Source organism: Cucurbita maxima, unplaced genomic scaffold (assembly GCF_002738345.1).
Source record: "Cucurbita maxima cultivar Rimu unplaced genomic scaffold, Cmax_1.0 Cma_Scf00001, whole genome shotgun sequence".
NCBI classification, from domain to species: Eukaryota; Viridiplantae; Streptophyta; class Magnoliopsida; order Cucurbitales; family Cucurbitaceae; genus Cucurbita; species Cucurbita maxima.
The window spans coordinates 3708989-3736213 of NW_019272017.1; the positions used below are offsets into that span (position 1 = coordinate 3708989).

The window sequence follows — 27225 nt, forward strand, 5'->3', positions numbered from 1 at the left end:
GGATGCTGATTGGACTTGTTTTAAATTCCAATCAATTGATGATGTGGCTTTATTAGTCCTGACATGATAATTTGTTTTAAAAAGAAAAAAGAAAAAACTCTTATTAGGCCGTCGCCATATCCAACTCCGATTTCCCTCTCTTCCGCGCTTTCCCCATTCCAGCCTCCATAGCTTCATACACTGAACTCGATTCAACAGTCGGCTTGATTATGTATACTGCAGGTTATCAAACGTCGACCCCCGACCCCACCGTCGTCTTTATCCACGGCGGTCGATTTTGTGGTATTCTAGTTACTCCCTTCTTCTTTTGTGGGCATTTTAAGTCGTGGGTTGGACTTGATGCCTTTCAAATTGGTTTTATTGGTTGCGTCTATTTTCATCTGTATCGTTGTTTTGATTGTTAGGGTTGATACTTGAAACGTGCTTAAGGGGATTGGATGGCTTTGCAAGAAAAACTAGATAGGTTTAAGAAACAGCAAGAGAGATGTCAGACTACCTTGACTGGCATTGCTGCATCCAAGTCTACTCCTAAGTTTACGCCTCCACCGCCTTCTTCCATTGCAAGACCTCCGCCTCCTGCTGTAAAATTTTCAAATGATACTGAGAGACTTCCAACATATTAACAGCATAAGAAAATCCCCAGTTTGGGGCTCAGTCAAGAGGGTTATCGACCTGCTGCTGGAGGTTTACATCCTTTTCCTCCTGTTTTGTTCTTTTTATTTCGATTGTTTTACAAGGTTTCTTTTGTTTGATCGAAGTCTTCTATGGAAGGCTATGTAGGATAGGATGCAATTCACCACGTATTGATTCGAAATGTTCACAGAGCTTCCTTAGTTTCACTTATTTCTTGTTGTTAATTTGTCCAAGTTTTACCGACTTCAATATGTTCTTTTTAATGGATGAATTTTTAACCTGGAGATTTGGCTGGCCTCATAGAAAGAGGAACTCTTCAGCTAGTGGGACTTGTGATTGTCATTAGGATCCTCTTCACTACTTGTGTTAGTGAATAAATGTGTTTTTACATGTAAATTACATATGTTAATCCCCTCACCCCTCTTTCTCATGGTTTTGAATTGACTGTAAGAGCTTAAAAGAAATTCTTTTCTGAAATGCATTTTCTCTTTTCCTGTTTGTGAATTGGAACCTTAAGGGTATGTTTCAATCTTTCAGCATGCTTATTTGCATGTTAACAGACAAGGCAAGCCCTTACCCCACTGCAAATCAGTGAAGCATGTTATGTTGATATTAATTCAAACAAAGCCGTTTTTGATAGTCTACGGAATAACCTAAAGGTGCACTATGATGGGAGGCGTTTCTCGTACAAGGTAATTATATTCTCAAACACATGTGTAATTTGCACGAATTTGTACTTGTTTGGTTTAAATGTTTGAACCTTCAATGTCGTATGACATTTTTTTTCCTTCTCTTTTTGCTGTTTTTCGTCTATTCAGTCCAAGCACAATCTGAAGGATAAGAATCAACTTTACTTGATACGGAAATTTCCAGAAGGCATTGCTGTTATTGATCTCAAGGACTCTTATCCAAACGTAATGGAAGATTTGCATGTATGTATATTTGAGATTGTTTTTTTTATGCCTTTTCTGTTCTGAATGAAAAAATGTGCAATATATCAATGATGATGCTATCCTTATTGAACTGCTTCGGCAACAACTTTTATGGAGTTAAATGCATGAGCAATTTTGGACATCAAATGTATTTTTAACTTTTTTGCTTTTGAGGTTATTTATTTGATTTGCACAATAATAGGAATTATAGTTAGTTTGTAATTCTAAATACTCAGGAGGTTAGTTCAAGAAACTCTTGGGGATTGGGATCAGGATTCTCAGTTATATTTGATATATAAATGCAATGTATATTAAAGTCATCAATTTATCGTGTTTTGATTTGTCTAATGAAGAGGTAGCTTGAGAGTGTTACAAGAAACAACTTTCTTTAGTAGCTAATGATTGATGATTTTTTTTAGTTCAATTATATGTGGAGGTGGGGATTCAAACCTCTAACTCTTTGTTAATGATATTAATAAGTATAATATTCCGATGCAGTAGGAGGAACGGCTTGGAGTTTGTGTTTCTTCAAAAATTAAATGTTTTGATTCCATGATTGTTGATCATCATTTTTTGGCCTCCCAAACTCTATGAAGTTTTGTTTCGACGGAACTGGCCCTTATATTATTACAACTTCTTTAATTGTATAATGAATTGAAAGCATGTGGCTGTACTTTTCACTCTGAAACCGAGTATAAACTTATTATTTTCCAGATGATATAATGAGGTCTACATGACAGTCTATTACCTTTACTTTTCAGCTTACAATGTATTTCCCCCTCTTGTTTAGGCCCTAAAAGCCTCAGGCCAGCTTTGGCTTCTCTCAAACTTTGATTCACAAGAAGATATCGCATACCCAAACGACCCAAGAATTCAAATCAAGGTAGATGACGATCTGAAGCAACTTTTTCAGGAGATTGAATTACCTCGCGACATGCTGATGAAACCTGCAACCAACACTGCAAAGAGGCGAGCCAATGCACAACACATAGCATCCTTGAAGCCGAAGCCCAAGGAAAAGAAGCAAGATATCAGCAAGAGGACTAAGCTCACCAATGCTCATCTTCCCGAGCTCTTCAAAAATTAGAGAACCCTATGCTTATAAGGTTATCTGTAGGGTGAGATGCAACAATATATAGTTATGTTAATGGACTCTGTAGATAGCATTTTCCATCCCTTCTGTTTGATGTATTGCTGTTTTATATTTTACTTTCTTTTCATGATATCGCCATAGAATTAAGTGTCCCTATGCTACTTTAGTGTATGTCTCTGCTTTTACTTCAATTAACAGTGGAAATATAAGAGTTAAGTTCAATCAAACTAAATATATGACATGAGAAGTTTATTACAAAGTGAACTTTTACATTCTGTTATTTCAAGTTTATTTGATTTCAGAAGAGTTGATATGTGCATGGCTTCTATTTCCTTGCCAAACCCACATTTCTGCTACGGTAGAGCACAGCCCAAGTACCAATTTAGGGAAGAGAGAAGGTTCAAGCCTTTCAAATTGAAATTTCCAATCTATTTCTATGATGCATTGCCCAAGATTTTTAAATTCACATGGTTTTTCTTCAATTGTTCGTAGAAAGGTTTTTGAACAGGTATGCCTGCTCAAAGCGAAGAACAATATTTCTGAAGAAGAAGAGAATGGATATGCTAGATTACCTCTATACCTCGCAGTATCAAATGAGGGGCATTGTTGCCGAGGTGGGTTTCTATAAATCTACGAAACGTTCAAAATTTTGTGTGAAGTTTGTTTTCATTTTATTTCTGCAGGTCGTGCCTGTGATCAAAACAAAGAAAGGTATACCCATGGTGTGTAAGTTCTCTTGTTTTCTTCCATTTTCTCATCGATTGTTCTTCTACACATGGTGCACGCCAAAAAAGTCTCTGCTACACTGAATTCCTATATTTCTTTTTTTGTAACTCCTCAAACGATGTTTCTGCAGATGGATTATGATATTTCAACGAATTCTTAGTTCCTCAGAGACCCCTATTCTAGAACAAGTAAAAGGGCATGTTCTGGGAGTGATTTTAAAATGGTTCTAATAGTTTTTGTCATACTGAAAATCACTTCAAAAGGGATATTTAATCCTTCAAATTATTTGAGCGTTTGGTTTTACAGTTTTAATGTGATTTTCACATCGTCAAAATTGATTTTGAATAATTAAATGAATATTTTGGAGTGATCTTTTGATCATTTCAACTTCATTCTCAAATATGCCCTAAAGTTTTGATTGATTTCCACGTGAGGTGTACACTTTCTGGCTGTCAAAGCTCTAAATTCTTTATTTAATTGCTGTTGTTTTCAGTAGATATTTTATCTTCTCTCTTTCTCTGCCGCTTTCTGTTTGGTCAGCATGTTGTGTTGTAATTTTCTTGGCTGGCATTTATGATAAATCTGTCTCAACATTTTTCTCTCTTCAGATGGAAGCAAAAAGGGTCAAAAACAAATCCAGACGGGAGTGACTGAGATAGCTCACCAGTAAGTTTCTTTGGGACCCCTTCTCTGATCACTCTGTCTTTCAGTCTCTCTTCTTATAAACAATCATTTCCACACACATTGAAAATTATCATCTTCCAGCTTTCTCTCGTTTGTCACCACTCAGTTCTTAGTAGGTTATAAACATGAAAGCCTGGAAATGAGAACAGAGATAAATAGTAAACCAAAGAAAAAAATGGGGTATGAAAAAGAAAGATATGCTGCCCTTATCATCTTTTTAGATCCACAAGCTAACTAGTAAGACAGGCTATTTAGATGTAAAGAACTGTGCAAAGTTCCTCGAGATCTGATTCCTGTTCTTTTTTTGATGCTATAAATGGTTGAAGTCAATAAAATAGGTCGGTGTTCTTAAAAGAACAAAGGAAAAACAATATGGTTCACATGTCATGGAATCAACAGCAATAAAGGGTTGCTCTTAAGGAATCTAAGGTTATTTTGATCTAAGACGCCATGGATTTTCTTTCACTCACACCTTTATTTAACGTCATATGAGGCCACATAGAACAAAGAGGAATGGAAATGTAAAGAAAACTCCATAAGGAAACACAGAGCCCTGAGCTACCAATAAAAGGTTAATTCATTATTAGAACTCGAAGAATATAATATTTGGTGAAGTATCATATCTTTTGGGTTTTGCCATTGGACCTTTTTTCATTTCATGTCAAATTTTAGGTTGAAATTTTAATGTGTTTTGGTGTACCCAAAATAGGGTGTAATAATCTTCATCTTTCATTGAAAGAGACCATCATCATCCTTGAGTTTGATATATTAGCTTCATGATAAGCCTTGAAACAGAGCCTTTTGCCCTCTTTTACTCAAGTCTGGGTCTTTATAACTCCTAAGTTTGTTCTATTTTGGCGTTTGCTCTATTTTTATCCCTAAATTTTATTTAAGTTTGTTTTGTTGGGTTATTTTTTCGATCTTATATCTACTTGTTCAATGAACATCTCTAATCTGTATGACTTGAATCTGTATGGCTCGAAATCATGTTCAATTCAAGGACTAAATTGAACATTTCGAAAGTTCCACATTGGGTAATATAAGATATCTTAGTTTTTCTAAAAAGTCGTAGGCTCCGCATATTTCCGTGGTTAAAACATGTCTACTATAAGAAGTAGAAGGTTCTACCTGAGTGGTTGATTTTAGATCTATAGATTGGGTAGTAAGTTGGTGAAAGGGACCATCCAGCAATTGACAATTGCTATCATCTTTCCCAATGGTTCCCACTTCATGTTCCTCTCCAACCCACCTCCATGAAACTATCCATCTTTCCTTCTCATCTATTTTTATTTATTTATCTTAGTGTTTCCTCTGACTATTTATTTATATATAAATGTGACTCCTATTCATCACACCATTTCCTATATTCATTCATTTAAATTAAACTGACTACTTTTTCCCTTTTTATAAATATTAATAAGGTTGACAATAATAACGGCTTATTTATTTAAAGGATAAATGTGTAGGGACGTTTTTGTATAAGTTATGGGACTAAGGGAGCCTTAGTTTATTAAGTTTGTTCTACTTTAATCTCTCATTCATTAATGCATCTTTATGAACCTTATCTTTATGCTACCAAATCCCCAACATAGATTAAGAAATTAGGTTCAATCCAATAATACCCCTCTTTTTTAGAAGAAAATTTAAGATACTTTTAAATGTATATAACAATAATTATAATAAGAGTATTTTGGTAACTCTGATAATCCTTAAGAAGTCAAATTTAATTTAATCGAACTCTTATTATGTTGTAAATTATGTTGTAATAGGTCTATATTTATTATAAAATTGAATTTTATGTCTAATATGATTTGAAAACTTTTAAATTTGTATCTAATAAGATTGAATTTTTAAAAAAATTTAAATATAAAATTGAAAATTAAATGAAACATTTAAAAATTTAAGATTAAATCTCGAATTTAATCCATTTCATTTTCAAACCACTTGCATGCATGGTTGCGTAAGGCTTACTTGTTGGATAAATGGAAAAAGAAAAAGAAAAAAAAAAGTATAAAGTTGCAATTTTTTTTGGGTAAAAATAGATATGAATCTAGTTTTTAAAATATTTTCTTTTATTTATTAACAATTTGAAATTATATTATATAATTAGTTGAGTAAATCTTATCCTCAAAATGCCTTTAATTCCCTTTCTTTATTTTCTTTTTCCACGTGTCACTCGCCGCTCTTTCCAAATGCACTCTGGCAAATAAAGTCCTTTAGATCTGCTGCTCTGTTTCTTTACCAAGCGTCTATTCTCTATTTCCTATGCAACTCTTCCCGTCTTCCATGTCTTACCGGCTTCTCTTCTTCTTCCTCGTCATTCGAGCCTCTACTTGTTCTTCAGTTGACTTTTCTTCATTGTCTGCTCTTGTTTTGGCAATGCCAACTGATTCCGTTGAATTGAGCTGAACCCATCTGGGGGTGACTCGAATGTTGCTGTTTCCAGCAAATGGCTGGAGCTCCGGCGAGTGAAGTTTTCCGGTGAGCTTGAAGATTGGCGAAGATGTTCAAGTCGGCAAGGTGGAGGAGTGAGAAGAACAGGATCAAGGCCGAGTTCAAATTGCGGTTCTGTGCCACTCAGGTCGTTTGGGATTCAGGGTTTTCGGGTTCCGATCGTATTGGAATTTTCATTTTGATTGAGTTCGATTTGGTTTCTGGAAAAATGTAGCAAATGGGAAAACAAAATAGTGTTTAGTTCATTGTTTGGATTAACTGTTTGTGATTTCAGATACCGGAATTTGGTGGGGATTCGTTGATGATATCTGTGGTTCCTGGTGATGTGGGAAAGCCGACGCTGAGACTGGAAAAGGCCACAGTGCGAGGAGGAAAATGTCGGTGGGAGAATGCTGCTTATGTAACAGTGAAGTTCGATGCAGACCAAAAAACTGGAAAGTTCATTGAGAAACTTCTCCATTTTCGAGTCTCCACGGTATGAAGCTTGGCTGGATTCTTTTTTCTTTCAATGTGTTCGACGAAATGTGCTGTTGTTTTTAGATATTATTTGTGGGTTTTGTACAGGGATTGACCAGACCTGGTTTACTTGGTGATGTTTCTATTGATTTTGCTAAATATGCTGAGGCCACTAAGCCTTTCTCTGCCTCTCTTCCCCTCCAGAATTCGAATTCTGCTGTTTTGCATGTTAGTTTGTTTATCTCTCTGTCTCTCTCTGTTCTTATTTGTTCATAAACATAAGCTTTGAAGTTTCTTGTGCTATACAGATTTGGATACAGAGGATTCAGGAAGATGGCGAGCAAAGGTAGATAATAAGATGGTGAATTAGAGTTTATAAGTTTCTTGACTGTTTTCTTATAGAACATGGGGGCTAAATCTGCTCTGTTTGGGAATTTTTTTTTCCAGAGATTTGGAAGAATTTGAAGGTTTAAAAAGTAGATCTCAACATGAGAGCTTAAGCAGCTACTTGAACAATGAGTATATAAACAAGAACAATTACACTGAAGTAAGATTTCCTCCCCAGTACGCCAAAACTGCGTTTTCTTTTCTTGTTCGCTTTTTTCCCCATCATTTACATTCAGCTAAGGTTTGATTCAAATTATTGAAATGGTCCAATCCACAAGAATAGTGTGAAATCCCACGTCGGTTGGAGAGGAGAACGAAACATTCCTTATAAGGATGTGGAAACCTCTCCCTCATAGACGCGTTTTAAACCATGAGGCTGACGGCGATACATAACGGGCTAAAACGAATAAATATCTACTAGTGATGAGCTTGAGCTGTTACAAATGATATCAGAGCCAGACACCAGGCGGTGTGCCAGCGAGGACGCTTGCCTCAAGGGGGTGGATTGTGAGATCCCACATTGGATGGAGGGAGAAACGAAACATTCTTATAAGGGGGTGGAAACTCCTTAGTAGACGTGTTTCAAAATCGTGAGGCTGACGACGATACGTAACGGGCTAAAACTGACAATATCTACTAGCGGTAAGCTTGGGTCAATGTTATTTTGAGTCAAATCTCTCTCCTCTTTATTTTGCAGGATGGATTAAGTGATGAAGCTGAAAAGAATGGTGAAGTAAATGGTGAGTTATCAAGTTCTGAAAGCAGCTCTGGACTTGACAGTCCAATAGAAAATGGGATTACGAAAAACATCCATCAGCAACCTAATGGCTTCGTTTCACCATTAAGCCACGCCCCGGTCTCTCGCAAACCAACTTCACATGAAGAGGATCAGACATTGGCATGGAAGTGGTCGACTCAATCTGATCATATCTTAACAACGGACGATCTGCGGGCTGTCTTAGAAGAAATGAGACAAGAACTGAATTATGAGAAAGACTTGAATGGCAATCTCCGGTTACAGGTACAGAAAACGCAGGAATCAAACACCAAGTTGATATTAACAGTACAAGATCTTGAGGAGATACTGGACGAGAAGAACTGCGAAATATCAGATCTTTACACCGAGTTAAATTCCAAGAAGGCTGAATATTCTGATGCTTTAGATGCAATCAGGGAGCTTGAATCCCATGGCAGAAGTTTGGAGGAAGAACTTGAGAAGCAGGGGGAAGATTTCGAAGCGGAGTTAGAGGCAATGATCCTGTCCAAGGTTGAGCAAGAGCAAAGGGCGATCCGAGCTGAAGAAGCTTTGAGAAAATTGAGGTCGAGAAATGCTCGTACTGCAGAAAGGGTTCAGGGGGAATTTGGAAGAGTGTCGAAGCAGATGGTGTGTGCATTTGAGGCAAATGAGAAGGTGGCTATGAAAGCGGTGGCGGAAGCGAGTGAGGTTCGGTCACAGAGAAGTCGCTTGGAGGAAGCTCTCCAGAATGCAAATGAAGAGATACGGTCCGTGAGAGAGAGTTATGAGGAAAAATTGGAAACAATGGAGAGTGAAGTGAAGGATATGCAGGAGAGATATTCAGAGATAAGTCTTAGATTTGCAGAGGTGGAAGGTGAAAGGCAGCGGCTAGTAATGACTGTGCGCAACCTCAGGAATGCGAACAGAAATTAAGTCTTTTATCTAACACAATTCTACTTTAATACGGGCCACCACCGAAGAGAGAAAGTGCCCCCATAGATAATGTAGAGTTGAGGAGCTCATTTTACTGAACTCCATAAATTAGATTTTATATGGTCCTTTTTTGTTCTCTTTCAAGCTTCATTAAGGAATAAGTTTCTACACCCTTATAAATAAATATTTCATTGTCCTCTCCAATCAGTGTGGGATCTCATATTCTACCATTTTCGAGACCAACGTCCTTGCTGACCTTGTTACCTTCTCCAATTGATGTGAGAAGGTCACATATAATTATTATTCTTTTCTAGCATGTTATATGAAAGGCTCATTTCTCGTCTCAAGTTTTTAACAAACACTTCATCAAAATTCAAATTATAGGTTGAACTATTAAGAAGTTTAAGAGAATCCGAGAAAATGAAGATGAACTAAAGAATGATATCACTCCAACAGTATAATTTGTCTCGGCAACTTCGTTGAAATATATTTTTTCTGAAATTTTGTAATTGAATTATTTGTTTCTGTTTGTTTCTTAAATTTTAAAAAATTAAAAAACTTGATTACTTTCAATTATGTTAATAATCTATTCACATAAAATTAAATAAATCTTATTAATCATGTTCAAAGTTAAATGATTATAGTTTTTTTTTATGTTTTGATATTTTCAAAATTAAACTCTAAAATATTCTAAAACTATTGTGATGTCATTAAAAATAAAAAATAAATAAGGAAAAAAAAAAAGGGTGTAATTTTGATATAACCATTTGGGCTGTATGTTGAGTGTTGAGAAGAAGGGTCATAACATTTTGGGGTATTATATCTTCAAATTTATGGATGAATAATAGAAAAGAATTACAACAATTATGTGTAAATCTTAAAATATTTTATTTTATTAATCTATTTCTAACTCAGCATTTTCAGGTGGGTTTTCCATAATTACATGCTCATTATTTTCATTTAATTTTACTCATATCTTTTTACAACGTGACAAAGATTTCTTACCGACCATTATAATATGCACTCAATTTACTACTAGATTTGGTTAAAAAAAATTAGTGGAAGCATTCCAATATCCCAATGTTCTTAAAGTAAAATAATAATAATTTTTTTACTAAAAATTGTTCTTTTTTTTGGAGTTTTCTTTTTATAGTTAAATTTATTTGGGAAAATCACCCAACATTTGAAAATGGCTTGCTTTTGAATCTAATTTGATGAATCGAGTGGGAATAAGACCGTGTACCTTAAAAACCACCTAAAATATTTGATTAAGGAGAATTTTTTTTGTGTTTAACTAAAGTTTCAATTTATTCATCTAATTATATCTTAAATTTAAAAGTGTTTTTGATAAAATTTTAAAGAAAAATAACATTAAAATTTAGCAAAATTATTATTATTGATGTATAATCAAATTTAAATTGGTGAAAATTTTGATATTAATGAAATTAGTGATTTACCTTTTTGTTAAAATGAGTAGAAATTAACTAAATTTAGAGATAGAAACTAAAATATGAATTAGTTTTTTTTGAAGTCTATTATGGGAGAAAAAAAACCCATAAATATAAAAATATAAAAAAAAATTTAAAAAAAAATTATGGTACAAAATAATCCTATTATATGGCCATTAAGGAAAACCCCGCATTAAAAAAAAAAAAAAAAAAAGGGTAATTTTAATTAACTTTAGTCAATCCACCAAAAGCATTAGTTGAAAGAAAAAAAGAAAAAAAAAAAAGAGTGTCCTTAATCTAGAAGGAAATTATTGAGATTTGATTTAAAAAAAAATAACAAAAAGGGATAAATATTTATTTAATAAAATGAAGATGGCTTGGTGGGGTCCCTATTTCACATCACATTATTTTCAATATGTCTTCTTATTTATTCCCAGAAATTAAAATACATAATTTGACTTTTCTTCTTCTCTGGCCCAATCAGACATTAATAATAATAATAATATAAACTATTTAATTTATTTCTCCTTCAATTAATTAGAACTGCTACTCTTCAAATTCAACCATCTCATTCTTTTATTTATTACTACTACTGTGTTCCTGATTTTTTTTTTTTTTGTTTAATACACCAAATATGTATGCATATGAGAACTGGAAAAAAAATAAAAATAAACGTAAAAATCACGAACACACGAAGATATAGTGCATACCACCCTCTCTCCTTTTTCCTATTTTAGTTCCCCTGTCACACAAGTCTTAAACCTCGAATGTACACCTCCCAACACTGCTGATCTCTCTTTTCCTTTCTCTATGCTACTCTCTGATTCACCCTTTGGTGTGGTCACTACAGAGCCTCCATCCCTAGTCATACCTCGTCCAAGGTTGTTGATGCGTGTATCACAATCAACATTGTCACTCAATTAGTAGAGGAGAAGGTACAAAAACATAATTAATTTAAATGATGTACTTGTCTAATTCCAACCCATCTATAAATTCAATCTAAACATACTACCTACTAATAATTTAATAATTTAAGTGGGAAAAAGAAAAAAAATGAGAAAGTAAGGGAGGGTGAATTCTTTAATTCTTTAATTTTTTTAATTTATAATAATGGTGGTTGCCTTTTTTCTTAGACAGTTGCTTAGAAGCATCATCATTCAGAGGGTTGCTTCATGTTTAGGCAAGCAATCACTCTGTCTTCTCTTATTCCTAAAATTTATTAATATATTTTTTTTTATAGGGAAAATTCTTTTGGATTTGTTATCAAAACAAAGAAAATAATAATAATTATTATGATAAAAACTTTTAACAACATCCTAGACTATGAATAAATCACCACGACGGTACATTATCCATTATTTAATGATAATAATAAGAGTTTTATTTATTAGATTCATGAATTTACTTGCCTTAAATTAAACCATTATTAAAAGAAAAAAAAAATAAAAAAAAAATGGTGAGAATTATGTGTAGTGTAAGTGTGTGAGGCGGTGTTTGGGGGACCAAATTGTTGGAGATATTTAAGAATGGGTTATATCAGAGATGCTGAGTTATTATTATAAGTTGAATCAACAACAACCATATATTTAAATATTTATTTATTCCATTTTCTCCCATTTAAAAAAAAAAAATTATATTATTATATTTATTGCCACTTCTCCTCCCTCACAACTCAATAAAATATAATCTTTTATTCATCAACTTCTAAATTTTTTAATTTAGTCAAACTTAAATTCAAATAATTAGATGTTAATAAATGAAGGAATAATTTTAGCATATTGATTAAAATACCATCACTTTTTTTTTTATTATTTGTTTTTCAGTAATGCCTTCATGTTTTATTTTTAATTTTATGTATAATAAGTTTGAAATTGAATTAAAGAAATTCATAAATTAGATCAAAATTAAATAATTGAGAATATACTAAATAGAAGATAATTTTTTTAAATGATTTATCATACCCATTTTGATATTTTCAACCCATAATTAAAAGTTTATTAATTTATTATCAAATAATAATTGACACGTACCATTTATTATTAAACATTTTTTTAAAATACTATAATTTAACTATAATTAACACGTAGAGTTTTCAATTCTCTCCCACAAATTTGTTATCTTAAAAAATTATTGGTTATATTTTAACCTTTTAAAAAATTACTTTCCATCTTTGTCATTTATTTAAAATATATCAAGAAATTTATAAAATATTTTAAAAAAAATGTTATAGAAGGTGGGTAGTAAAAAGGATAAGGGAAGAAAAGAAAATTCCATAAGAAATAATTAAGGGAAGAAGATTAAACAAATCTCACTTGTAATTCAATCATTAGCAAAATATAGTTGAAAGAAGATGATGTTTGTGTGTACCATCCAATTCCAAGCCGAACCAACCACATGGATGCAAGAAGAAGAAGAAGAAGAAGAAGAATCTGAACCACCGTGGTTTCGTTTTAAAGATAAAGCAAATAGGAACAGCCGAATCAAAGTGGGCAGCTGCCGAAACCTCCAGATTTGGCTCCCAAAAGTTGCAGGGCAACATTCTCAATCTCATTTCCCACTTTAATCCTATCTATCGCTTTCCTTTCTTCCATTTTCGCAACCCATTTCCTTTTCTTCTCCCTCTTTTACTGTTCCCCCAAACCTCTCTTTCAATTCAAGTTTGAGCGCTTAACTTGAGGGGTTCTTCATTTTTCGAAACTTCCCCTCTTTTTTCTCTGGTTTTTGCGAGTAATGAAGTCTTCGCTCTTCTGGGTTTCATCTCACTTGATTAGTGTACTAATTGAGTTTGAGAATCGACCCATTTTCTCGTAATATTGGAGATTAGTAGATTACTGTGTTAGTAGGATCTGGGAGTGGGAGAATGCAGAGCTATTTTACTGATAGGAACTACTACTACATCTCCTATTTACCCGATTTCCTTCTGCTGTTTCCGCCTTCTTCATCATTTTGTTTTGGGTTTCTTTCGTTTCTTTGGGCAATGCGGGTTCATTGAGCTATCTGGGTTTTGTTCTTCTTTGGGAAAACTAAGAGAGAATGGGACATTTTGCTTCTGTTCACATTTTCTGTCTGATCTCTGCAGTTCTGATTGTAACTAGTGATTCGTTTGCATCGAATGAAGGTAGATGATCTTATTCTCTGCTAGATCTTGACCTTTTCAGGGCATATTTTATAAATTTGTTGAGTTGGGCAATTTCAAGAGATAATATACTTAGTTTTGTCTTAGAATTGACTTCATAAAAAACAGTCGGTTCAGAAATGGTAAGTGGAAATAAACAGCTCTGAGCAAATCCTGTGTTGTGAAGTGATGCGGAGTTCTAGTAGTGGGATCCGGATCTTGGTCAAATCATGCTTCTAATTCTGCTTTTAGATCAATTTTTCCTCTATTTGCTTAGTGATGTTTCTTTATCTGGTTCAAGTTATATCAATATGCTAAGCAGAAAGAAGGAACTCGTAGACTTATGTTTGGGATGTTCTTGGTTTTCTATTTTTTTCTTCAGCGTCGGCTCTTAAAACCTTCAAAGAACAAATATATGAAGATCCAAAACGAATTTTTGTAAGTTGGAATTTACAAGCTGAAAATCCTTGTAACTGGTCTGGCATTGCCTGTTCTCCGGATGGAGGCCATGTTATAAAACTGTAAGTACGTTTCTTATGTTTTGTGGCTCTTTTTCTTTTCTTTTGCTCTTGTTCATCTATTATAGCTTAAATCTACCGCACTGCGTTGGGTTTGCTGTTGTAGTGACATTTCTGGGGCGTTGCTGAAAGGATCTCTAGCACCAAGCTTGGGTCAACTCAGCTTCCTGCAAGAACTGTATCTTCATGGCAACAATCTGTTCGGTACAATACCAAAGGAGCTGGGGTTATTAAAGAAACTTAAGGTTCTTGATTTGGGGACGAATCAACTCTCTGGCCCGATCCCTTCAGAGATTGGGAGTTTAACAGATATTCTGAAAATGTGAAAGCAAATGACTTCGTTTTTTTTCTGATTGAGCTTTGAATTTGCTTCTCCATGAACTTTTTCTTACTGTGCTTGGTTTCCTCTTTATCATTGCAGCAACTTGGGATCAAACGGATTGACTGGGAGGATACCCCCTGAGCTGGGAAAGTTGAGATACCTCAGAGAACTTAGGTTGGATAGGAACAAACTTCAAGGACCCATTCCTGATGGCGACAATTCAGTGTATACGTCCAATATGCATAGAATGTAAGTATTTGCATGTCTAGTGGTAAGCAGTTGGGATAGTATGCACCATAAGTTTGTGGTTAATAGCCATAATCGACAGTATTACTAGATGAATGCTCCCCATTTGGCTTATGAGCACAAGTACACTAAGTTATAAATTGTGAAGTAATTCGAAGTGATTCTAATTCAATGTCCAGAGTTGTGATTAACACCAGAAAGTTCGTGTTAGATCCCACGCCGGTTGGAGAGGAGAACAAAACATTCCTTATAAGGGTGTGAAAATCTCTCCTTAGCAGACGCGTTTTAAAACCGTGAGGCTGACGACAATACATAACGGGTCAAAGCGGACAATATCTACTAGCGGTGGGCTTGGGCTGTTACAAATGGTATTAGAGCCACGCACCAAGCGGTGTGCCAGCGAGGACGCTGGACCTCCCGGGGGGGTGGATTGTGAGACCTCACATCAGTTGGAGAGGAGAACGAAACATTTCCTATAAGGGTGTGGAAACCTCTCCCTAGCAGACGCGTTTTAAAATCGTGAGGCTGACGACAATATGTAACGGGTCAAAGCGGACAATATTTGTTAGCGGTGGGCTTGTTTTGTTTATGTTCATTATGTTGAGATCATGATGATGTTGCAAAGGTTCAGGTTCCCTGTTTGTTCTTAAATATTTGTTTCCCTTTCAAAGTTTGAGGGGAATCTTAAATGACTGAAGAAACCGTGCTTTAGAACTCAATTCAAGGTTTTAGGTACCTTCTTATCATTACGTTTCAGGTATGCTTCAAATCCAACTGGCTTCTGTCACTCAACTGAGCTTAAGTTCGCAGATTTTTCATACAATTTCTTCGTTGGGAAAATACCCAAGTGCTTGGATTATCTTCCAAGGTAACACATATCTTGTTTTTCTTTCATCATGGATCATATTCATTCCATTCCTTAACTTCTGCTGATTACATTCGGTGCAGGTCAAGTTTTCGAGGAAATTGCCTTCAATACAAAGATCCTAAACAGCGAACTGCAGCTCAGTGTGGTATGATTGACCTTGTTTCTTACTGTGTTTTTATGTATGCGTATATAGATATGGATGAACAAGCTATAGGCTTCTAGTTGTTTGCTTAAGTATATGTTAACTAAATTTAGTAAACCAATATTTTGAAGAACACACAGATATGCAACTATTTCCGCTCGTGTTGATTGTAAGTTGTTAATCCATTATGTTTTGGTCTCTGAGCTACAAGGGGAAGTGCCCCATAGGGAATAGTTTGTGGCGGGCCCAGGTTTGATATATCAATGCCAAGGTCTTAGATTTGAACACCCAAATATGCAACTATTTCATTTTCTAGACTTTCTATGATTAAATGGCCATCACCAATAGCTATTGACAAATGAATTCTGGTCACTCAAGTTTGTGATTACAATCTCTGTTGTAGGTGGTGTTGCTCCGCCTGCTAGATCACACTCAGGAGGCAACTCAAAGCACATACCCGTTCAACATGATTCCAAGCACCAAAAGACTTCAAAACCTTCTTGGCTTCTAACCCTCAAAATCATCACTGGAGTCACGACAGGTTCTCTATTTATAGTCGCTTTGATCACTTCTCTTCGAAAATGCAACGGAAAATCCTCGATCATCATCCCTTGGAAGAAATCCTCAAGTGGGAAGGATCATGTTACTCTTTACATTGGTTCGTTTCGTAACCTTAATTTCTTCGCATCAATGTAGTTATCGTATATGATGTTTGCCTAAGCTTTTGTTACTTATTGATAGACACTGAGATGCTGAAAAATGTACCAAGCATCAGCAGGCAAGATCTTGAAGTAGCCTGTGAAGATTTCAGTAATATTATTGGCTCCTCACCAGACAGTTTGGTATACAAAGGCACCATGAAAGGTGGACCTGAGATTGCTGTTATCTCCATATGCATTAAAGAAGAGAACTGGACTGACTATCTCGAGCTCTATTTTCAGCGAGAGGTAAGTATCCGTTTGGGAAGACGTTTGAACCCTGGTGTATAAACAATTAAGTGGTTGTTTTTGTTCAATTCCTCTTCAGGTGGCAGATCTAGCCAGGCTAAATCATGAGAATGTAGGAAAGTTGCTGGGCTATTGTAAAGAAAGCAGTCCATTTACAAGGATGCTGGTTTTTGAGTATGCATCAAATGGAACATTGTATGAACACCTTCATTGTAAGTAGAGTTTCTCTTTTGAACTCCTTTACCCGTCTCATTACTTTCTCCTTGGATACCATTTGATTATTTGTCTGCCTCCAGATGGAGAAGGTTGTTTATCCTGGACACGACGAATGAATATTATTTTAGGCATCGCCCGTGGACTGAAGTACCTTCATAGTGAACTTCAACCACCATTTACTATATCAGAGTTGAATTCTGGTGCTGTATATCTTACAGATGATTTTTCACCCAAGGTTTGCTATATACAAACTCCTGAAATGTGTCTTTTTAAATCCAATCTTACAAAGGATCTCTTATAACCCTTGGATCTTAATAAGAGGTGTCTTGGCTTCAACTGCAGCTGGTTGACTTTGAAAGCTGGAAGACCATTCTTTCAAGGTCCGAAAAGAACTCGGGATCCATTGGAAACCAAGTCAGTCAATGTATTCTCCCAAATTCTCTTGAACCACGTCATCTCGACATTGAAAGTAACATCTACGCATTTGGTATTCTTTTACTGGAAGTAGTCAGTGGGAGACCTCCATACTGTAAGGACAAAGAATGCTTGGTGGACTGGGTGAGAAACTCACTTATCGTTGAGCTTTTTGACACAAACTTTGTTGTTACAATAATGTTGAACCATTGATTCTACTGGGCAGAAAAACTAAAAATTAGCCTTTTCTTTCTAATCAGGCCAAGGAATTCCTCGGATCGCCCGACACAATGTCTTGCCTAGTAGACCCCGAAGTGAAGCATTTTGCTGATGAAGATCTGAGGGCGATATGTGAGGTGGTAAATCTTTGCATTCATCCACAACCTGCGATGCTGGTTTGTATGAAGGACTTGTGCAACATGTTAGAGACCAGAATTGACACCTCGGTCTCTGTTGAGTTGAAGGCATCTTCACTTGCTTGGGCTGAACTTGCACTTTCTTCATAGATGAGGTTCAAGCTAACACATAGATGATCAGATATATAAATATATATATATACACACACAGAAATGTAATACTTTTTCTTTTCTAGTTTGAGTTTCTTTCTCTGTTATTGTAAATGCTATGAGTATCAGAGCAGATGAGGTTCGGGCATAAATGCATCAGATTATTCAGGAAGGAAGCCCCTAATCGTGAAATAGTTATTGAAGCATCAAGGAGGTTTCATGAACATGTTCGTCTATGACTAAAAATACATATTTCTCTTATATATATAGTTTTGGTTTGAATACATTTTTTTGTTTGATATCTATTTGGTTCTCAAAGTTTACTTCAGCTCTTGAGGTTTGGAAACTAATTCTAAATAGTCTAGCCTCATTTAACTACAAGTTAACCTACCAAAACACAATGTGATACTTAAGTAGCTTCACATCTTTGAAGTAAATTTCTCTACGCCCTGCTTTATAAGGGCTGTCTTGAGCATGTAGAGAGGCCTATGAACCTCATCAAATTGCGGGTTCGTAGCATTTCTAGTATTCTCAAGCCACTCCCTCACTTTCAGGTGCGGACCCAGAATACGATTCCGATCCTTCTCATCCAAAAGCTGCATTTCAACAAGTCCATGACACGATAAGAACTAGTGAAAACTAAATTAGGGGGAAGACAATAAGTTCAGCCCTAAACGTAATTAAAACCAGTGTACCTGTAGTTGCGTAATTTCACAAACCAAGCTAAGATCAGCTATGGAGGGTTTAAAGCCACCCAGCAAAAACTTCCCATTCCCCTTCAGCCAAACTGACTCGATTTTCGAAAGCGACTTGGATAAAAGCAGCTCAGCTTCAGAAGCTACTTGAGGATCTGGAGTACGTCCAAACAAAGGTGCTAGAACAGTATTGAATACAAGAAGAGCTGAAAAAGATAAAGGCGAAGGGCAAAATAAGTCATTGCTCGTTTGAAAAGATAAAACAGTACCATACTTCTCCGCTATCTATATGAATAAGAAACAAGTACTAAGAAGTTGGATTGCATTTAGAATTATCAGAAAGAAAGAACATCTTTAACATACCTGAACCACGGCGTAAATCAGAATGATGCCAATCCAGAACTGAATGAATTTTAGCCCTCCTGGAAAGATCAGCTGGATACCTAGTAACATGAACAGATATCTGTTACAAGACCTGAGCATACTAAATTGCTCTTACAATCAGGGGTGCTAAAGAATTGAAGATATGCATGAGCAGATTGATGAACTCGGCGATACCGTTTAGAACCAAGTTGTTAGGTCCAACTAAGTACTAAACTACTTCCTCTTTAAGAAGAAATAATAACTAATCCAGCAAATCAAATCTGTACTCCCCAAGTATAAGATCAGAAATCAAAACAATAAAGGAGCCATGAAACCAAAAACCAACAGAAAGCAAATCTATCAGCCCTTCCGTTTGTTGGACAATAAATTAGGAAAAGAAGAGCGTTTTAATAAAAAAAAAAGATACACTAAAATCACGCATACTAAAGCAGGACAAGTCTCCAACACATATGGAAGTCATTCATATTAATCAAGAAAGCTGCAGAACAATAGAAGAAATGAGAAACCACTTACCAGTGATCTGTCACACCAGGAAACGCACATGAAAGATAGATAAGAATAGCATGACTGCCAAAACAAAATGAAACAATACACAATATTAAAAACAACATAATAGCTGAATCAAAATTGGGGAAGCAGGCATGTGGCTGCCTACACAGAAGTTGCAAAAAGTGCTGTGATAACCTAGATATTACTGTAAGCGTCAATCGAGGGGCAATGAAAAGCTCGGTTACGAGAATATAAAGCACATCATAGCCTCAATTGAACTAGAAAAGTGAAGTGATAAGGAAAACACATCTTAAAAGAAAGTAATAGCTGCATTGTTTATGCAAATATCACTAAAATTTTCAAAAATTGTGATTTGAAGAGATGAATATCAAAGTAGATATTGTTGAGGATATTGGGAGTGAATGTCCCACATTGGTTAATTTAGTGGAAGATCATGGGTTTATAAATGAAAAATATTATCTCCATTGGTATGAGGCCTTTTGGGGAAGCCCAAAGCAAAGCCATGAGAGCTTATACTCAAAGTGGGGACAATATCATACCATTGTGGAGAGTCGTGTTTGTCTAACCGATATTAAAAGCAGAGGATCCATAAGGGCAAGCATAAATCTAGAAAACAATTTACTCAAACGAGTATGATGATATTTCCAACCCTCCAACTCTAGGTGGATAACAATATCTACAAAAATGTTCCAATATAAATCTTTCGTTACCTCTCGAACAGCTTAAATCTTCCATCAACAATGGCGGGAACCTTTCCCATTGGGTTGATCTCTACAAGAAAAATCCAAAAGTCTATTAGAGACGAAAAATGTAGAACAGAAATAAAATAGAAGAAGTAATCCACAGAAAATCATGCTTTCAACTTTCAACTAATCAGCAATACATTGTCATCACTCTGCACCATAAAATCATCCAATACGATTTCACAGAGCAGCAATAAATTGGTACTTATAAACTCACGTCTCTGTTCACCCACCTTTGAATTCGGGAGTCAACTGTTGGCGTTTGGACAAAGTTACAGTGACTTCCTCAAAAGCAATCCCGTTAACCCTAAACACCATTAAACGAAGAATAAGAATAATTTTCATACTCCCCAGAAGCTGATGGACATTGTCGCAATTTATTTAAAAAAGAAAAAAGATGAAGAGAGTTAAGCAAAATTCATGGAAGAGAGAAGAGAATTACTTGCAGAAGATCAGCACAGCGCGAGATGGCTGTGAAATTCGATCTACATACACTTTAAGAGCCATTTTCGATTCCTCTCGCAGGCAAGCTCTGTGTGTACGGCTTTATCTGTTCGTCGGAGTTTGGACAGCAGGAATTTGGATGATCGAATGATCAAGAATTCATGATTAAGAACGCGCTCTTCCCATCTCGATTCCACAGGGGGTGGGGATTTATCTTAGCTTAAATTTCATTTTTAATTTGGTTTCGGTTTATAATAATTTAATCCTCCAAATTTAATTTATAACAATTTTTTTTTTTAATAATGTAGCCCTAGAGTAATAGATTAACCAAAATTGAATGTAAATTTCTATTATTTATCATTTAATATTTTATAATTTTTAATTAGTTTATTGATATATAAATAGGTTGAAATGGATATTTGATAAACAAATGTTAAATGAAAAAAACATTTTTTTTAATAAAATAAGAACAAAAATAACGAAGACATGAACCCTCCATTATTTAAAAGTCAAATATGACGAAAATATTTTTTTATTTTTTATTTTTATAAATTAAAGTCTATAAACACTATAAAATAAAAATTAAATTAGTTAAAAGTTTAATATATATTAAAATGATTTTGTTACCCACAAATTTATACCTATAATTAAACAATTAACGAAACCATAGGATTCTTTTAAGGTATGATTTCCCTATAAATTTAAACTATTTTATGGAGGTAGCTTGTGACTAGTAAAACATATTACAACTTGACTTTATTCAATTACTTTCTAAAGTCAACCCAACAAAACATAAGAATAATCCACCAAAAGTCTAACTACAGAGAGATCAAAATAAATTTATTTATGTATACTAATAGTTATATTTTCTTAAAAAGTTAAAAATTAATGTAAATTATTGTAGTGTGAGTTAAAGATTGGTCAAAGATCGATCCAACCTTGAGTGCTAAAAACATTTAAAAATAATCTTTTAAACTCAAATTTCTGTCTAACAAGCATGTTTTCGACTCACAAATATAAAATTAAACTTTTTTTTAACTTGAAATGTCGGAACCCACCCAAGCTTGAAATGTCTAGGAAAGGGTATTATTGAAGAAGAGGTAATGTTGGGGTAGGTGACAAATGACATTAAAATGGTCCTAACCGGAGAGCTCCAAAGCATTGAGGTCTCACTCTCAACTGTGCTGGGCAGCTGCAGGTACCAATTCGAAGTAAAGGTTCCATTTTTATGTACACTGCAAAACATATTAAGTAAATGTTAATCATTGAAAACGACATGTAGCTGATAGATTAAAAACATTCCCAAAATACTAAAAAAGAGATTTAAGTTTGAATCAGTTTCCCTTAAAGATGGGTTTTAGAATAAGAGATAGAATAAAATGCCAAATTCGAGGGTGGTCATGTCGGTGAGTACAAGGGAGAATGGTGGACCAAACCCACACAGGGTTACAGGCTTACACCAAGCAATGAAGAAAGCGATTGTCGAAAAAGATTCGGGAAAGAATATCTATAAATTATTTTAATTTTACATTTCGTTTTTTCTATTTTATGCCTCTAATCCGAATCTCAAAGCTGTCAAATTTCGCCCTTGATTGAGAGAGAGAGGGAGAGATAGATAGGGAGAGATAGATGGGGGAGATCTCGGGCGACCCTTTCTTAGTTTGAATTCTCAGTCTTTTGCATAGCGAAGTAAGCTAAAGAGAGGAGACTTGCAAGTCTTCTGACTTTCTTTCTTTCTTTCTTCCCCTTCTCTCTATTTTTTCGAATGATTCAAGGGTGAGGTGAGGAATTGTTTAGCTTGATTCTCTTTTTGACTGGGTGCTTCTGGTGTGCTCTCTTTTTTACTTTCTATTTATGAACTTTGATTTGTTCAAACTGGCTTATTCGCATGTATTCTTGCTTCTTCTCATGCTATGTAGTCTCTCACTTCATTTTGATGCAAAAATGAGATAAAAAGAAAGGGAAATTGCTTTTTTTGGTTGTTTTTAAGTTAACCCAGATGGGAATTATTGCTCATCTTTGCTTTTTTTGGGTTCAAATGCTGGAATGTGTCGAATATAGCTGATCTTGATCCACTTTTTTTTATCATTCTATTCTATTGTTCTTGTTTATTGTTGGTATGAGAATCTTGTTTCTCAGCACAGCCTATTTCTGTGATCTATTAATTGCATCCTTCTTTCACCAATAATAACTATATCATTCTAGCACACTTGTAGTTTAAGGATCTCAATTTATGCCTTCTGGTGGATGCATTCACTGGAAATCTCTTAATTTTAGTCTCTAGAGATGATTTGAGCTCTATTAAAATGTCTTCACTGTTATCCTAAACTCGGTATTCTTTGTATATTTGTATGATAGTTATCCTTTGGTGGAAGAACAAATTTGGATTGGGATGGGAGGCTGGATGGAAGTTTCGGACCGTGCTTGCTTCTATTGATTAGAGAACTTCGTCGTGTTAGAGTAGGATGGGTAGTGGTTGTTCAAATCTCTCTAGGTGCTGTTTGACTTCAGATCATAACAAGCCTGTTCCTGACCTCCAGGATGTCGGTAAGCGAAATTTACTGCTCGTGTTGGATTCTTATGCACGACCATAGTTCAGAAAGCAATTACTATATTAGAACGTTTGCTGTTGCAGAAAATGAAGGGAGTAGCGACCTCGACGTACCTGCATTTCGTGAATACACAATCGAGCAACTAAGGATTGCTACATCTGGATTTGCTGTTGAGAATATAGTTTCAGAACATGGAGAAAAGGCTCCAAATGTTGTTTATAAAGGGAAGCTTGAGAATCAAAAACGGATTGCTGTAAAGCGGTTCAACAGATCAGCTTGGCCGGATGCTAGGCAATTTCTGGTAAGCTTATATTTAGGAACGTTCGTACCAGCCTGGCCGATGTATATCTTTCATTGAGATTATGTGCAAGAACATGCTATTGACTTTATATGGTTTTCTGTAAGTTGTTAATGGCACAAAGAAATACTAAATTATTGTGGTATAGGTGCTGAAAATGATTTAATCTATTGTCTTAATTCCATACATTTGATATTATGATTTGGTAGTCTTGATATAACATGAATTAGATCGTCATTTTATATTTTGAAAAATAAATGTATTTGGCCGAAACTCTGTTATATAGTTTCGAATTTTCCTTCAATTTCAGGAAGAAGCTAAGAATGTCGGTCAGCTTCGAAATCTTCGGTTGGCAAATTTGCTTGGTTGTTGCTGCGAAGGTGACGAGAGGTTGCTCATTGCAGAATACATGCCAAATGAGACATTGGCAAAACACTTGTTTCATTGTAAGCTACTGTACTATTAATGCTTTGGTCTCCTTCAGTTACCTTCCTATGATCTTCATATTGTGAAGAGCTCTCATAGACTTTCTGCATTTTTAAGTGCTGCAAGACATAGAATTTGAGAATATTTGAAAACTTCCTTAATTCTCATTTGCTTTCCAGGGGACTCGCATCCTCTGAAGTGGGCCATGCGGTTACGAGTGGCCTTATATATTGCACAAGCTTTGGATTATTGTACGAGTAAAGGGCGTGCACTATATCATGATCTCAATGCCTATAGAGTTGTTTTCGATGATGTGAGCATTTTTAAATTGTGCAAACTTTTTTCATGCCCTTATTTTTCTGGGGTGATGGACCTGATGGTTTTGTGTATAATGTTGATATCTTCTCTCAGGATGGAAACCCCAGGCTTTCGTGTTTTGGTATGATGAAAAACAGCAGAGATGGAAAAAGCTACAGTACAAATTTGGCATTTTGTCCTCCTGAATATCTTAAAACAGGTGCACCCTTTGGACATTATTCATTAGCCGAGGTTATTTTGTTGTCGGTGTACTATTGATAGGTTTATAGAGTTTTGTTTATGAGATCACTTTAAACGTGGGTATTGTGAGATTCTACCTCGGTTGGAGAGAGGAACGAATCATTCTTTATAAGGGTGTGGAAACCTCTCTCTAGCATACGCGTTTTAAAAATCTTGAGGGGAAGCCCGAAAGGAAAAACCCAGAGATGACAATATCTACTAGTGGTGGGCTTGGGCTGTTACAGGCATAGTAATTAGAAGTGTGTTACTTTGTCAACAAAGGACTCCTTTCTTCCGTGGAATTCTATTTTATCGAAAATGTCTCCGTCTAATTATGTTGTCACAAGTTGCATGAGCTTTCTGATTTCTAAGTCATGCTCATTTCATACCAATTTCAAAGATATGCAAGAAAATTTGTCTCTGCTGTCTATTGTCGCTTTTCGTTTGTACTGTTATGCAGTACTTTATTGTTGCTCAAATATCATAACAATACTTTATTGTTGCTCAAATATCATACCGTTTCGTGTCACATATTAAAAATCATCATCTCATTCGTCTGTAGGAAGAGTTACTCCAGAAAGTGTTATGTACAGCTTTGGCACCCTATTGCTTGACCTCCTTAGTGGCAAACATATCCCACCGAGTCACGTAAGTCTTCTTTCTTTTCTCCTTTTTTTCAATCCACCGAGTCACGTCTAAGAATACACTGCACTCCTGAATTGGACATTGCACCCAATGATTGTTCTACTAACGTTCTGTTCTGTAACTTTTAGGCCCTTGACCTCATAAGGGACAGGAATCTTCAAATGCTGACAGATTCTTGTTTGGAAGGACAGTTTTCAAACGATGAGGGGACTGAATTAGTGCGATTGGCTTCTCGTTGCTTGCAGTATGAGCCTCGAGAGCGTCCTAATTCAAAATCATTAGTTTCTTCCTTAACTCCTCTTCAGCAGGACGCTGAGGTATAGTTTTTTTTTTTTTTTTTTTTTTTTTTTTTTTTTTTTTTTTTTTTTTTTTTTTTTTTTTTGCCATTTCAGTAGGTAAATTTTAGGAATTTTATTTTTCGTGGCACGATCGCAATAGAAACATCTTTGTATGATTCAAATTTATTGGTTTTTAACCTGTTGCTAGTTAATAGACGCCCTCCATTGTCGGTTTCATATCTTTGTTCTGCAGGCTCCCTCTCATGTATTGTTGGGCGTACCACACGATGCTTCAGATTTACCTCTTACTCCACTTGGTGAAGCTTGCTTAAGAATGGATTTGACTGTCATTCATGAGATTTTGGAAAAGATTAATTACAAGGACGACGAGGGTTCAGCAACTGAGGTTCGTTATTGCATATCGTATTTAAGGACTAATGTTCACTCAAATTGTTATTTTATTGTTTTTAATGAACTTTCCATTTTTGACTGCCTACACAACTCTCTCACGTAACAAAGCTACAAACTTTAATATCTTTACTCGTGGCAATTAGAGGTACTAATCTGCTGAGTCTTAGGTTCTTTCTGCTAATTTTGATGGATTCTGTCATGCAGCTTTCTTTCCAGATGTGGACCAACCAGATGCAGGAAACATTGAGCTCAAAGAAAAACGGAGATCTTGCTTTTCGGCATAAGGATTTTAGAACTGCAATCGACTGCTATACGCAGGTTCGACATATTTTGTTTCTGTCTAAAACTGATCTCACTTAACATCACCGCTTTAAAACTTTACTGTGTGTGGCTTCATTTTCGTTGGGGTGCTCGAAAAATGAACAACAAAGGAGAACAAAGAGTTAAAGGAAATTCTGATTTGGAAGCCATAGCACATCTAGATAACATCTGTTTGGTCTATTGCAGTTCATTGATGCTGGAGCTGTGCTTTCCCCAACAATGTTTGCACGTCGTAGTTTGTCTTATCTCGCATGTGAGATGCCACAAGAAGCTCTAAACGATGCAATGCAAGCTCAAGTGATATCACCTGTCTGGCATATTGCATCTTATATGCAAGCTGCCGCACTTTTTGCACTAGGTAGCGACAATGAAGCCCAAGCAGCCCTCAAAGAAGGATTTGCACTTGAGACCAAAACAACTGCCAAATAAGTAAATGGTGACCTACTTATGTCTAAATTAATAGTATTGCAGAAGTTGAACTCACAGGCATGTCATAATTGATCAAACTTATCCATTTGTCCTCAAATCCATCCATAATGCTTCGCTGCAACTTTACAAGGTCTTTTCTTGCAGCCCTTGCTGGTGGATTCACTTTATTGATGTGGTCGTGGCTCGAAATGACTGGCTCGTGGTTTCATCAGTTTTCCTGATACATTGGCAAAAAAACAAACTAGACTTGTTCTGCAAAGTAGTCAACTGTTTAAATTATATGGGAAGGGGAGGATTGGTAGTATGCTTGTAATTTCTGTATAGTACTGTTATCTTTTGTCATATTTCTGCTAGGCTATTGTGTTATGTTTGTTTCTGCTGATAAATGGGCAAATATCTTTTGTTAACACTATACATTCAATCATTCAATGCTCTTCTAAATGTTGTTTATATTCAAATTCGTCCTGCTAAACTCTTGGTGACAGAGATTTCAGTGAAGAATCGAGGGGAAGAAGGAAAACAATCTGAAGAATGTAGAGCAATATCATTCATTCATATCATGCTTAACTGCGATCTTCCTTGATGTTGCTATTAGAAAATGTGAGAACCCACGTCCGGTTGGGGAGGAGAATGAAACACCCTTTATAAGAGTGTAAAATTTCTCCCTAACAGATACGTTTTAAAAACCTTAAGAGGAAGTTTGAAAAGAAAAGCTCAAAAAAAACAATATCTGCTAGTTGTGGGCTTGAGCACTACGGAAAAGCTCGAACGTTTAT

General features: G+C 35.5%; 5 protein-coding genes and 1 pseudogene across 12 annotated transcripts; 5 read left to right on the forward strand and 1 right to left on the reverse strand.

Annotated features, from left to right (window-relative positions):
• Positions 1–16: 16 nt before the first annotated feature.
• Positions 17–2885, forward strand: LOC111481204 (annotated as a pseudogene).
• LOC111481959 lies at positions 2885–5188 on the forward strand. 4 transcript variants are annotated; one of them, XM_023127592.1, is made up of 4 exons: positions 2885–3056; positions 3151–3272; positions 3342–3380; positions 3993–5188. In XM_023127592.1, exons 1-4 carry the CDS (start codon positions 2899–2901, stop codon positions 4052–4054), a joined length of 381 nt encoding a protein of 126 aa, XP_022983360.1. In that variant the 5' UTR covers positions 2885–2898; the 3' UTR covers positions 4055–5188. The 4 variants fall into 4 exon arrangements, with proteins under 4 accessions (XP_022983360.1, XP_022983364.1, XP_022983371.1 ...); XM_023127596.1 differs by having other exon boundaries at positions 3155–3272; XM_023127603.1 differs by lacking the exon at positions 3342–3380.
• Positions 5189–6214: 1026 nt separating this feature from the next.
• On the forward strand, positions 6215–9129 carry LOC111479768 (myosin-11-like). Its single transcript, XM_023124620.1, has 6 exons — positions 6215–6649; positions 6797–6997; positions 7087–7206; positions 7287–7324; positions 7426–7525; positions 8063–9129. The coding sequence occupies exons 1-6, from the start codon at positions 6572–6574 to the stop codon at positions 9032–9034; spliced, it is 1509 nt and encodes a 502-aa protein (XP_022980388.1). The 5' UTR covers positions 6215–6571; the 3' UTR covers positions 9035–9129.
• A 3704-nt stretch (positions 9130–12833) lies between these two features.
• Positions 12834–18043, forward strand: LOC111479197 (probable LRR receptor-like serine/threonine-protein kinase At1g63430). Its single transcript, XM_023123752.1, has 12 exons — positions 12834–13600; positions 13980–14118; positions 14222–14437; positions 14537–14686; positions 15441–15551; positions 15632–15696; positions 16097–16351; positions 16435–16640; positions 16720–16852; positions 16937–17091; positions 17199–17414; positions 17531–18043. The coding sequence occupies exons 1-12, from the start codon at positions 13516–13518 to the stop codon at positions 17774–17776; spliced, it is 1977 nt and encodes a 658-aa protein (XP_022979520.1). The 5' UTR covers positions 12834–13515; the 3' UTR covers positions 17777–18043.
• Positions 17938–20764, reverse strand: LOC111481306 (glutathione S-transferase T1-like). Its single transcript, XM_023126741.1, has 7 exons — positions 20551–20764; positions 20342–20415; positions 20076–20136; positions 19369–19422; positions 18835–18914; positions 18472–18677; positions 17938–18372 (listed from the first exon to the last, which is right to left on the reverse strand). Exons 1-7 carry the CDS (start codon positions 20613–20615, stop codon positions 18196–18198), a joined length of 717 nt encoding a protein of 238 aa, XP_022982509.1. The 5' UTR covers positions 20616–20764; the 3' UTR covers positions 17938–18195.
• Positions 20765–21963: 1199 nt separating this feature from the next.
• Positions 21964–26901, forward strand: LOC111479887 (probable serine/threonine-protein kinase At5g41260). Of its 5 annotated transcripts, none has more exons than XR_002717719.1 (12): positions 21965–22333; positions 22911–23099; positions 23188–23405; positions 23713–23848; positions 24008–24141; positions 24240–24345; positions 24928–25013; positions 25139–25327; positions 25542–25694; positions 25904–26017; positions 26207–26506; positions 26594–26901. XR_002717719.1 is itself a non-coding variant. In XM_023124778.1 (11 exons), exons 2-11 carry the CDS (start codon positions 23018–23020, stop codon positions 26447–26449), a joined length of 1461 nt encoding a protein of 486 aa, XP_022980546.1. In that variant the 5' UTR covers positions 21964–22379; positions 22911–23017. The 5 variants fall into 5 exon arrangements, 3 of the variants coding, with proteins under 3 accessions (XP_022980546.1, XP_022980557.1, XP_022980537.1); XR_002717721.1 differs by having other exon boundaries at positions 26207–26505; positions 26591–26901; XM_023124778.1 differs by lacking the exon at positions 26594–26901 and having other exon boundaries at positions 21964–22379; positions 26207–26449.
• Positions 26902–27225: the final 324 nt, after the last annotated feature.